General features: G+C 43.8%; 1 protein-coding gene across 1 annotated transcript in view; it reads left to right on the top strand.

Annotated features, from left to right (window-relative positions):
* The window catches only part of IGF1R (insulin-like growth factor 1 receptor), a 431767-nt gene that overhangs the window by 374883 nt on the left and 44723 nt on the right, over nucleotides 1-12161 (top strand). The window contains exons 10-14 of the mRNA XM_006900966.1: nucleotides 996-1163; nucleotides 1340-1544; nucleotides 5447-5727; nucleotides 7234-7370; nucleotides 8034-8193. Coding sequence (XP_006901028.1) covers nucleotides 996-1163; nucleotides 1340-1544; nucleotides 5447-5727; nucleotides 7234-7370; nucleotides 8034-8193 — 951 coding nt within the window. The remainder of the gene's footprint in view (nucleotides 1-995; nucleotides 1164-1339; nucleotides 1545-5446; nucleotides 5728-7233; nucleotides 7371-8033; nucleotides 8194-12161) is intronic.

Consider the following 12161-nt stretch of genomic DNA (forward strand, 5'->3'; position numbering starts at 1 on the left):
TAGGTTTTACACCATCTGTTCTCGCCCCTGGAGCTCGGGTAGCCTGGTGGTACTACAATCCCAGAGGTATGTGGTTTGAATCCACCAGCTGCTCCTTGGAAGAAACATGGATGGTCTTCTCCCATGCAATTAAGTACCTCTGAAAAACCACTGGAGGATCAGCTGTGGGTCGGTTCCAACTCAGCAAAATACAGCAGCATTCTCACCCTTGGTTTTACCGCCCTAGTCAATTTGTATTTGTAACTCTCAAAGGTTTATTTTCCCAGGGATTCCCTAAGAATAAACATTACAAAGAAGAACATTGGCATTGAGATTAATAGTCTCTGAAATGGTTGAGTTTTAATTTTGTGTTGAGTTTTAATTTTGTTCATTGCTGTCTTCTAATCCTGGTTATACCTGCAGTTCTTGTTGGTTTGTATGGAGTGTCACTAGAAATCCATGAAGAACTTTTACTTCATACCATTTTTTAATTAATAAGATTTTCATTGTCTTCCATAATAGTACTCAGTTTATTTCTCATTCTAAAAATAACAGCTAAAAAAGAAAATTCTTTTAATGAGTTATAATAAAGAACAATTTTGTTCTGCACTTCCACTCATGCACAAATACAGTATACACCCACTCACACACCAAGGCCTTGCTGCTCTCGAACACAACACACCCCATATGCACATACATTACATATGATATAAGTCAGACGGTAAACACGCACGCACACTCACTCACTCTTCACAAATTACATGGCCCAGTTTTCTTATTTTTACTTAACAAATAGTGAACTTTGAAAATAAAGTAAGACATGAATGAATAAAACACCAGCTCAAAATGGTTATCTGCATGCCTCCATTGTGCTGTATGGGGTTTTATTGATTACGAGATTGCATAGAGCCCCTGGCTATTGGGAAACATGCATCATGGTGTGTGAGGGTTCACAGACCAGGTTGCAGCCTGGATTTTATTCCCTTTTCTAATGTGTACTTTGTGCCTCTTTCTAGTTCCTTCCATTCCGTTGGATGTTCTGTCAGCATCAAACTCCTCTTCTCAGTTGATTGTAAAGTGGAACCCTCCCTCCTTGCCAAATGGGAATCTGAGTTACTACATTGTGCGGTGGCAGCGGCAGCCCCAGGATAGTTATCTCTACCGGCACAATTACTGCTCCAAAGGTAAGGGTGTTCACACCCACTCTTGGAAAACATAACCTTTTTGTTAAGAGTATCAGGAAACCCTTAGTTGGAAACCAGCTGAGTTCTCCATTAGAGATGCTGAGAGTTGTGATTTCTCCTCACCAGCATGCTTGACTTGGCTCTCATCTCTACTTCTGTGTTTCTCTTTGGAGAAGACAAAATCCCCATCAGGAGGTATGCTGATGGGACCATCGACATTGAGGAGGTGACTGAGAATCCCAAGACGGAGGTGTGTGGTGGTGAGAAAGGGCCTTGCTGCGCCTGCCCCAAAACAGAGGCTGAGAAGCAGGCTGAGAAGGAGGAAGCCGAGTACCGCAAAGTCTTTGAGAATTTCCTGCACAATGCCATCTTCATGCCCAGGTGCGACCGCTGTCTACAGAAGTGTGTAGATGCTGCTGTTTCTCTAGCCGGTCCCATTGCTCCTCTTCCCCACCCCGCCTTGGGTAGTTTCTCAGTGAATAGTTGTTGGCAGAAGAATGAGCCACACAATGGAACTTCGTTTGGTCAAGTGGAGCTACTGGTGAAAGCCAGTCAGCCTTGAGGGAAGGGGCTTCTGGTTGGAGGTCATTGTCCTGAGAGGTACTACTGCCTGGGCACACAGTTGCCTGCAGTGGGCCACCATTTCCCAGTCTCAGTGTCTTCTAATGGTGGATGGAGTGATGGCTGCTGTTGCCCTGTCCTTCCTGAAAGATCGCACTCTAGACCTTGCAAACAGGCTTGTGACTTAAGTCTAGATAGAAGTTTGGTGTCCACCCAGCTTGCAGTAGATTACCCCCCCTCCCCAAGACCTGGGCTGCCAGGGACCTCTCACACGGTCATCACTGTCCTTCATCATAGCCTGTCCTGACAGCTCCAGGACACTGTCCCCAATGCCACCAAGCAGCCTGACTCTGTGTCAGAGTGGACCTGTGCTCCCTAGTTTCAGTAGGCGGCTATCCAGAAGTAGATTGCCAGGCCATTTTGTACAGGCGCCTCTGGGTGCACACATACCTCCGTGTGCAAGCCTGGAGAAGCCTGTTCTCTGCTGTACTTATTTCACTCTTAAAGGCTTTCATAAACTACAATGATGGAGAGTTTTTGAAATTTTATTGGTTCTGTTTCATGGGGTATTTTTTGCTTGTTATTATCAAGTGGCCTTTCTGATATTTACACAGTGGCAAAACAGCAGTCTTATTCAGGAAAGTAAGTAAAATAAGAAATAAAGACCTTTTAGAGAGATATTTACATTTTTTTAGATCTTGAGTTTTTCTTTTTATTTATAAATGGTTTCAATCTGATAACTTTTACTAGAGAGCTTGCCTTTTTCATTTAATATTTTCATTGTGCCATTTGCTGTCTTCTTACTTCTCTAACAAACAGTTTAAACTGGTAAGATGTGAGTTAAAACCCACCAGCTCAGCAGGCCTTGATGTCTGGGTGTCTGGTTTGTGGGTGGTTTAGGGACAGAGTCCCCAGGTGGCACAAATGATCACTGATGACCACACTCAAGGTTGACAGTTTAAGTCTGTCCACGGTAGCTGTGGAAGAAGAGGCATGCTGTTCTCCTTTTGTTAATATTCACAGAAACATCTCCCTTCCTTTAGTCAGAACTGGCCAGTAGCTCTCTCTCCAGCACGTCTTGCGGGAGGAGACTGTCCACTTTTCTCTGAGTTGCTGCTGATGCGTCAGAAGTGCCAAAGAAGCCTTGAGCTCAGCGGGGCGACACACCGGGAGCTCTGGTGCCACCAGAGCTCCAATAGTTGAGAAAACAAGCAAACGGACCCCAGGGAAGAGTTCTCCTCTGTCACCCTGGTGCCACCCTAAGTAGGAATCACTATGCAAGGTTGTTTTTCAGGCTTTTCATTTAAATTTTAACCCAGGAATTCAGAAAGGTATGGTAACATTTCCAAGACTGTAATTAGTTGACAGTCGCTGTGGATTAATGGCTCCAAATTCCCACACACCAACACTCTGTCCATCATTGCCTTCTCTTTAACAAGTGACTATCCCAGGCTAGCCAAGGCTTACCTTGCAGTGGAGCATGATGATGCTGAAGGTGAGGTTAGTGTCCCAGATGGGCTGGGCCAAGAGAAAATGGGCAGTTTGATTAGTAGCCTTGAGTGAGATTTTCTGTCATATACCTTCCAGAGTGCAGATTTCGAGTCCTTAGGTCGGAGGTGTTGGGAAGGTTTACTAGCATTTCGGTGTAGTTATGATACTTTTATTCACATTAGGTGTGGAGCAAAGTTGCAGGTGACACAAACTACTTGGGCACCGTGATGTTGCCATCTTACACTTGGTAGGCATTTTCTTCATAGTGCCAGTTCTGATTTCAGCTCTGCTAAGACAAATTTGGAGGCCCTTGAGGTTTGCACTTTTCTCCTCACCTGTGGTCACCTAGGGGTAAGGAACTGTGCTGCAATCCTGAAGGCATGCAGTTCGAATCCACCACCTGCTCCATAGGAGAAAGATAGGCAGTCTTCTGTGCAGTTAAACTGCCTCTGAAAACATTCTGGAGGGCCAGCAGTGTGTCAGTTCCAACTCAGTGGTACACAACAGCACAAACAGCACACAGCTGACGTGTAGCAGTTCAGATCCACTCTGGTACTGTGAGAGAGGTGGCATTCTGCTTCCATAGTTACTTGACAGAGCAATTCTTCTCTGTAACACATGAGGTCGCCATGAGCTAGCATGGGTTACATGAGGATTTTTGAGGCAAGTTTGGCTTGCTGTTCTCTCGTTTCATTTAATGTATATGAATCCTGTATTTTCTCCCATGGTCAGAGGCCACAATTTTAAAATTTAGTGTTTGCTCTCTTTTTTACCTCCTTTAAAGGGGAGCTGTAAACTATTAATTGCTGGCTGATAGAAATAGCAAAGACAGACGTAAAGGCAGGGATACCGAATCCAGACACTTCACTTATAGCCGAACTGTGGCAAGTTCTGGTGGAGGCTAGGGAAGGACTGTGCAGATGATAGGATCACTGAGTGGTCAGAGAAGAGGACTTTCTGTCTCACAGCAAGATTGTCCAGAAATGGCTTTTCTTTCCCAGTCATTCTGAGGACAACTTATTTTGAGGCTTGAGCCAATTAAGTTAGATTCAGTCTATTATACATTGTGTGATCTATCCACTTTGATTTGAAGTAGAATGAAAACCAATGTTTGGAGAAGTTGCTTTGGGAACTTGATTTTATTTTTTTTTATGATGAATGTCTTTCATTGACTGCTGCTTTAACTTTTAAAATCACATAGTCTGGTTTAACTAGCTGAAGGATTGGCAGGCATTGATAAGCAAAAGAGTTCCAAATGGCAGTGGGTGGCATCATGGGATGGCTGTAAAGAACAGACAGACTCATGTCTTGGGATAGATGTAGAGGGGGTGGTTCACTGACTGACTAATTGCCATCGAGTTGGGACCAATCTATAGCTGATCCTCTGCTGGGATTTCAGAGGCTGTAGATTGCAAAGAAGGAGTTGGTGGATTCGAACTGCCTGCCTTGGGGTTTGAATGCCTTTTCCAGTAGGCCATCTCATTTAGAAATGTGACTATTTACACAAAATTACTGTTTACCCCAGACATTATCTTGCTCCCTCATTTCCTGATCTGATGTGAACACTAATAGCTATGCAGTGCCCAGAAGTGTGATGTTTATAAATAGATAAGTAAACCACTGCATGGACTGAATGGTATTATGTTAAATGAGGGAAAGTTTTTCACACAGTATTATTTTGCAGGGGATTGAAGCTCAATAAAACTGCTTATTTACAGATGCAAATGAGTATGTATGTTGTGTTGATTAGAAGGAAAAGGGGGAAATGAAATATGGCATATGTGATAAAAAGCTCTTGGTAGCAATAAATGTGGTTCCTTGGGCTCTCCCTTTTAGGAAATTTGGCTATCAACCAGAATGTGAGGAGAAGTACATTATCAGTTTCATTTACTAACAGTTCCCCTCAAATAACGTCCCACCTTTGCAGTTTGCAGTGGACATACCTGTTCCAGGGCATTACCTATTTCAGCCAGCTTGTGTTGTTGGAGAGCCCTAGTATGTCTCTATGCAGCAGTGGAGACAGCATTTGCTGGGCTGAGCCGATAGGGATCTGATGGCACTCTGCATCCTCTTTCCAGGACTTTTTCTTTTAGACAAATAAGGGCCAGCCAAAGGCCTGCTAGCGGCCAGTTATCTTTTATCTGTGGTGTTCTTCAAGTCACAGAACAGAAAAAAGAAAACACTGAAGAACTCAGCTTCTGTTTTCCTTTTCTTCACCCCCCCCACCCCAGACCTGAAAGGAAGAGACGGAATGTTATACAATTTGTCAACACCACCACATCCAACCGGAGCAGGAACAACACCGTGGCTGACTACAATTCAACAGACACAGAAGAGTTTGAGACAGAGTTCCCCTTCTATGAGAGCAGAGTAGAAAGCAAGGAGAGAACCGTCATTTCAAATCTGCGTCCTTTCACATTGTACCGCATTGATATCCACAGCTGCAACCACGAGGCCGAGAAGCTTGGCTGCAGTGCCTCCAACTTCGTCTTTGCGAGGACAATGCCAGCAGGTATGACGTGATTCGGTTCACCCTGCTCCTGACTCCTTCTGGGGGAGAGAGAGCGTTGTGTGGACACAGAGCCTGACACTCGGTGTGATGACACATAGTTCTGCTTTGTAGTAAATGTGTGGCACTGGTAGGCGGCATGGTATGCCAGCAATGTGGACACTGTCTTAATCTTCTCTATAGAGAGATAGAACCCATAAGATACATAGATAAGATACGTAGAGAGAGATTAATCTACTCCAAAGAGTTGTCTTATGTTTATAGGGAGCTGGCAAATCCAGAATCCTTTGGTAAGCTGACATGTTGGGGATTCCTGCTGGTTTTTATCCTGAAGAAATTGATAGGTCAGACAACAAGAAGAGTAAGATGAAGGGTCTACCAGAATAATCAATTTCTCTTTGTTAAGCAGAGCCCACCCAGAGAAACTATTTCCTGTTAAGACTGTCAGCTGGTTAGATTACATTAGTTTTATATTATGGAAGGTAATCTACCTTAACACCTGCTGCTTTCATCACATGTGACTACTTCTTAACAGTTACTAGCTGAATAATTGACTTAAACAGCTGGAAACAGCCTAGCCAAGTTGACACATAAAGCCCGGCTATCACAGCTCTTCAGGGTCAACACTTGGACTAGTCCCAAATGTCTGTCATCCGCTTTCCCTTCTAAGTTAGAAGCCACTGCCTTTTGTTCCAATAGATATTTTTCTTTTTCCACTTTTGAGGGGACTTTGAAGCACAGGACATGGCAGGTAGCAGAGAGGTATGGATGTGTTTCCAGGCCTGGGATACATTCTGGCACTAACAGTCATTGGTGCCCAGACTACTAACCTAAAGGTTGGCAGTTCAAATCCACTACATGTGCCAGTGGGAGCACATTGTTATTTACAGCCTTGGAAACTCAGTGGAGGGTTTGCTGTGAGTTGAAATTGACTCCACAGCCATGAGTTTGGTTTGGTTTTTCCTAGGTGATAGGTAGATCACCTGCTTTCTCAGAGCCATTTCTAGCTCTTCTAATGACTTTTGTTTACCTCTTGTTTACAGTTTTGCAAAGCATATGCAGGAGAACCACCACCACCACCTTGCAGAGTGGTTGAGGACTAGATGCCTCTTCTTCAGCTCCCCTTCCTAGCACTTCCTCAGCGGGCAGGCGGTGGGCCATCCTTCAGGGCTGTATAATGCACTGTCACCTGTCAGTGTGGACTGTTAAGGGGCCAGGGCGTTAGCTAGCCTCCTGCGGCTGCGCTGCTGCTGCTTCTGCTTGTGCAAAACCTGTCTGTGGCAGTTTCCAGTAGGCTCTATTTATAGTGGTGGGAGAAGGATAGACAGGACAAGGTTACTTAAGTGGTCAAAATCAGCCTTATTTGGCAAGGGAGGAGTGCAGTGGCATCTTTAGATTGAAGTCCTCACAGGGTCCTGAGGGTTTCCATTTACCCCAGGTTAGCCTGGTGTTTGTCTCAGTTCTTGGGAACTTGACTCTGACTTTATCGCTTGCCAAATTATTTTACAGAAGGAGCAGATGACATTCCTGGGCCAGTGACCTGGGAGTCAAGGCCTGAAAACTCAGTCTTTCTAAAGTGGTCAGAACCTGAGAATCCCAATGGATTGATATTAATGTATGAAATAAAATATGGATCACAAGTGGAGGTAAGACTGGGTAATTGTCCAAGCTTGGGTGTAATGTCTATCACCGTGTAGAGTATGTAAGGCATTACAGCACAGTCATGTCATGGCTGAGACTTAAACATCAGTGAAGATGGTGAGTCAGTGAGGATTCAGCTCTGGCTTCCAGGGTGTTCGAAGAAGAATGCCACAGGAAAAGGCAAAGAAATAAAGAGTTTCTGAGTGGTGTAAATAGGTAGCATGCTTGACTGTTATGCAGAAGGTTGGTTGGCTGAATCTACCCAGTGGTGCATCAAGAGAAAGCCAGGTATTGTCTTTCAAAAACTGAAAATTATACATGAGGCACTGAAAATTCTGTGGAATTCAGTTCTTACCACAGGGAGTGCCTTTGAGTCAGTCAGTGTGTGGTGACTAGCTTAGGCAGTGATAGACTTTAGCCTTATCATCAAGAAAATTACCAATAATTACTGTGTACATCATTTGTTAATGACTTCATCCTTTTAGAATTCTTTTTGTTTACAAAAATATTTTGTGAAACTTGGGTGTACATAATGTTATTGGAGACCTGTCTTTGCAGACTTGGTTTCTTCTTTTGATTAAATATTTGAATCATTGTCTGGTAAGACAGTCATGGTTCATGGTGAAAGCACTGCTAGAGGATTAACATATGTGTTTTACTTTCCCCAGGATCAGCGAGAGTGTATTTCCAGACAGGAGTACCGGAAACATGGAGGGGCAAAGCTTAACCGGCTGAACCCAGGAAACTACACAGCCCGGATTCAGGCTACTTCCCTTTCAGGGAATGGGTCATGGACAGACCCCGTGTTCTTCTATGTCCCTACCAAAAGTAAGCTTTATGTGTAGAATTTCATAAAGCTGAGAGCAAGTTGCACTGGGGTTCAGGAAGCTTGAGTAGCTCTCTTGCTCTCAGGTTTTCTGTTCAGACTGTCAGCTAACATTGAGAAAGGTCATATTAAGGATCAGAGGTGGTGGTTACTCAGCTGCTTACCCTCCTCACTTTATGCCTAATCATATATTCTTTTTAAACACTTCTTCCTTTCATCTGTCCCAGTGCAATGTTCATTCTTTAGCCCTTCTTTTCTTAGTTTCCCTCCAACCCCCATATCAGTCCTGCTTTATAACAGTGTCATTTTGCAGTATTTGTCCTTTTGTGACTGAGATATTTCACTCAGCAGTCTAGAATAAGATGTGCATAGCAAAGTGAACTGGGAGGAAATTATGCATCAATGAATGAATTTCTTTTTTAAAGTGAACTGTGGGAGGGGGGTTGTCGAGAAAGTGTTCAACAAAGAATGAATGAATGAAAAATCCAACTTTTCTGTAAACTTTTGTTAAAATCACAATTAAAAAAACCTTAAAAAGTAAAAGGTAAATCAAGGTAATAAAAAAGGAGAAAGGTTGTTAAGTGTGTGAGATCATGTGTTGATACTCAGCAAGTTTTTACTGTAAATCAGTTTGGTGTATGTAGATAGCTTTTGGCTGCCTTATTAAGGAAGATTACTATAGATTTAAACAATAAATAAGTGAAAGCAGAACTCAAAAGAAAAAGAGGGAAGAGGTCCTTAAGCGATACCTGGAGGGTTCCCCGTGCGATACTCTCATAGCTTTTGGCAGCAGTCCTGATGCAGCCCTTGTTGCCGGTGCGTGATAGGCGGCTCCATGATTCCTAAGTGTGCTTGTTAATCTCCCAGGTGGGTCTCGCAGGTGCGCTGGCTAGGCACCTACTTAATAGCACAGAACTTCAGATATGTGCTGAGGCTTCACGTACTTTCAGGGTTATTTTTCAGGCACCAAGACACAAGACCCCCTTACTTTGGGTTAAGCTAACCTCCACCCCATAATTGTTTAAACACATAGTTCACCCATTAAAATAATCATTCTTCCATATCCTTGGTTCCAGGACCATTGTGGAAAACAAAATCAGAGAACATCCAAACCATTTCTAGAAATTGGCATAGTATTTGTAAATAAGCTATACACATCCATCTGTATACTTTACATTCTCTCTGGAACCAAATCTGCTGCCATGAAGTCGATTTCAGCTCCAAGCAGCTGTACACAAGGAGAGTAGGAGTGCCGTAAATCTTTCTGGAGGCACACCACCACATCTTTCTCCTGACGGTCGGGGAGTGGGAGGCGGATTCAGACTCTGAGTGCTTCAACACGGGGCCGCCAGGACTCCTTAAATTATAACACTCTGTGGTCCTTCTTAGCCTTAGAGGAATTGTTCACCGTATAATTGTTTCCTTTTTTATTATCCATCCTAATTTTCCATTCCCATTGTTTGACTCCACGCATTGGCACTCTTGGATTCAGGGGGCGGACCACTGTCTGGTTTTTCTCATTTAATCTGTTACCAGAGACTTGCCTGCCAGCGGGTCTATTCTAAGGTCTGGAGGGTGGCCCTGTCCACCATTTCAGCATGTTCCCTCCCTCTGCCCTCGAGCTCTGTGTACCAGTCTCCTGGGATATGCCCAGATTGTGGAGTCTTGGAGTTGGGCTGTGTTCTTGGAGTTGGGGAAGCCTTCAAGTCTTGGCATACCTTCAGAGGTGGCATGTTCCTCTTTTGCTCATTTCTTAACCCTGCACTTGCTCGGATGCCGGTGGGAATTCCAAGAACCCCTCCAATGGAATGTCTCCAGTAGAAATTTGGCTTGCACCATGGAGACATGAAATCAACTTGTCTGCTCTGCTGTCAGGAAATTTTCCCTCCTGCCAGGCAAGCCTCTCTCCTGTACAGTTTAGTCTCATTTTCTCCTCTTTAATCCTCGGAGGGCAGAGAAGCTTTGGAAGCTTTCTGGCAACTGCTCTTCTTTTGGCAATCCTTCATGGACTTGAGTACTACCATTAAATTACCTTCATACTGCTCTTCTGCAGTCTAAGTAAATGCTGATCTTTTGACCTCCTCTGATAGTTGAATCTTATAGACCAATTTTCTAGCCATTTAATCATTTTGTTCTTCTCTTGATGCGTTTCACTTTCTCCATGTCCCTGTTGATGTGTGAAACTCAAAAGGAACACAGTACAACCTGACCACTAGTATAAGTGATAACATTAAAATAGCCTCAGTGGGGGAAGAAAACTACGTTTTCTAATGGTCATAATACTCTGAATATTTTCAGGAATTGGAAATGGATCTATTTTGATAAAAATATATTTCCTTTGGAAAAGAAAAATCACATTCATGATCTTTAAAGATACTACTAGCTTATAGTGGCAAAATACTCTTCAGTAGATGCCACTTGGACACCAATCCATTGCAAACCCATTTCCAGTTAAACATCTCTATGTAGGTGCCCCTCAAGCACAAAACCAAAATCACAGTTGCTACCCTCAATACATTTGTCCCTCTTTTGTTCCTTAGCTGAGTCCCTGACCCCTCTTTACTCAAACCCCTGTTTCTGTTCAAATCTCTGGCCTATTGATTCTGCTTCACCACCATCACCACCATTTGAGGTCAGAGCCACCCAGTGGCTTGCTTCTTGTAGGACGTAAAAGCTGTGATACAAGCAGCGTGAGTTCTGATCCTAGGCATGCTTCCTCAACCAAGGAGCCCAGGTGACACAGTATGTGATGTTTTGTGATGCTAACTGAAAGCAGCATTTCAAATCCACCAGCCTTTCTGTGAGAGAAAGATGGACTGACCCAGATTTACAGCCTCAGTAACTGAAGAGTCACTCCAAGTCAGAACCAACTCAATGGCATGGGCTTGTGTAGCTCTGGGAAAAAGAGTCCTTACTTTGGAGTCTCCCCAAAGCTGTAGGACAGCAGTGATTTCTTCACTTGGCTCTGACTGAGGGGTGAGCAAGTTCCCTTCAGTCTCACTTCTGCCAGCCCCTCCAGCTCACCCTGGCACAGCCACATCTCTGGTACCCAAACATTTCTGGGCTTGAACTCATTCCTTAAAATCTGTTGAATGGAGTTCCAGTTGTTTACCATGTACAAGCCCTGCTGTGAGCCAGCTCTAACTTCTCTTGAGTAGCATTTTGCAGTTATTCCTCTGCTTAGAAAGCTCTTTTTCCTCAAGGAAAGCATTCTTTCTCCTTTAAGGCTCAGACTAAATGAACTTTTCCTTGGGATGCCGCTTCTGACTTTTCTCTCCTTCTGCCTTACTCTCTGCATCCACATCAACTGCACAGTCCACTTGGCTAGTTGTTAAGCTCTGTTGCCGAACCAGATTTCATATGTGGGGTGATTTGTAAGGGTGTGATTCATACCCAGTGCACAGCTAAGTATTTGTCATATACGTGCTTAAAGAGGGTGGTGACTAAGTGCCATAGAGAACAGGCCTATAACTGCATTGGAATGTTTAGGAAACATTCAGAGCAAGTATGGCAAGGAGGCCTTTGTTAGTTTCTAAGGCTGCCATAACAAACTGCTCCAAACTGAGGGGCCTGTAGAAGCAGAAATTCATTGTCTTACAGTTGTTGGATTTAAAAGTCAAAATGAAGATCAACCCTGTTGATTTCTCCGGAGGACCCTGAGGAGGCTCAGTCCCACCTCCTTACTAGCTTCTGGTTACGTCAAGCAATCTTTGACATACCTAGATTTATGGATGTATCACTCTAAATCTGTTGAGTCCATATTCATAACACCACCTCCCTCACCTTGTCTCTGTCATTTCTTTTCTTTTTTTAAAATATTTTTTTAATTGGGAAAAACATATTGGGGGTACAAGGAGGTGAGGGTTGGGGTCAGAAGGGTGAGGATGGGCCAGGATGCAGTTGCAGAGCTGCACAGTTTGGTCGGTGGGGGGAGCAGGTGAAGGAAATGATGAGGGTCCAGTGGGGACCA

The sequence above is a fragment of the Elephantulus edwardii genome, unplaced genomic scaffold (assembly GCF_000299155.1).
Source record: "Elephantulus edwardii isolate Elephantulus edwardi_28Jun2011 unplaced genomic scaffold, EleEdw1.0 scaffold00303, whole genome shotgun sequence".
Taxonomy (NCBI): Eukaryota; Metazoa; Chordata; class Mammalia; order Macroscelidea; family Macroscelididae; genus Elephantulus; species Elephantulus edwardii.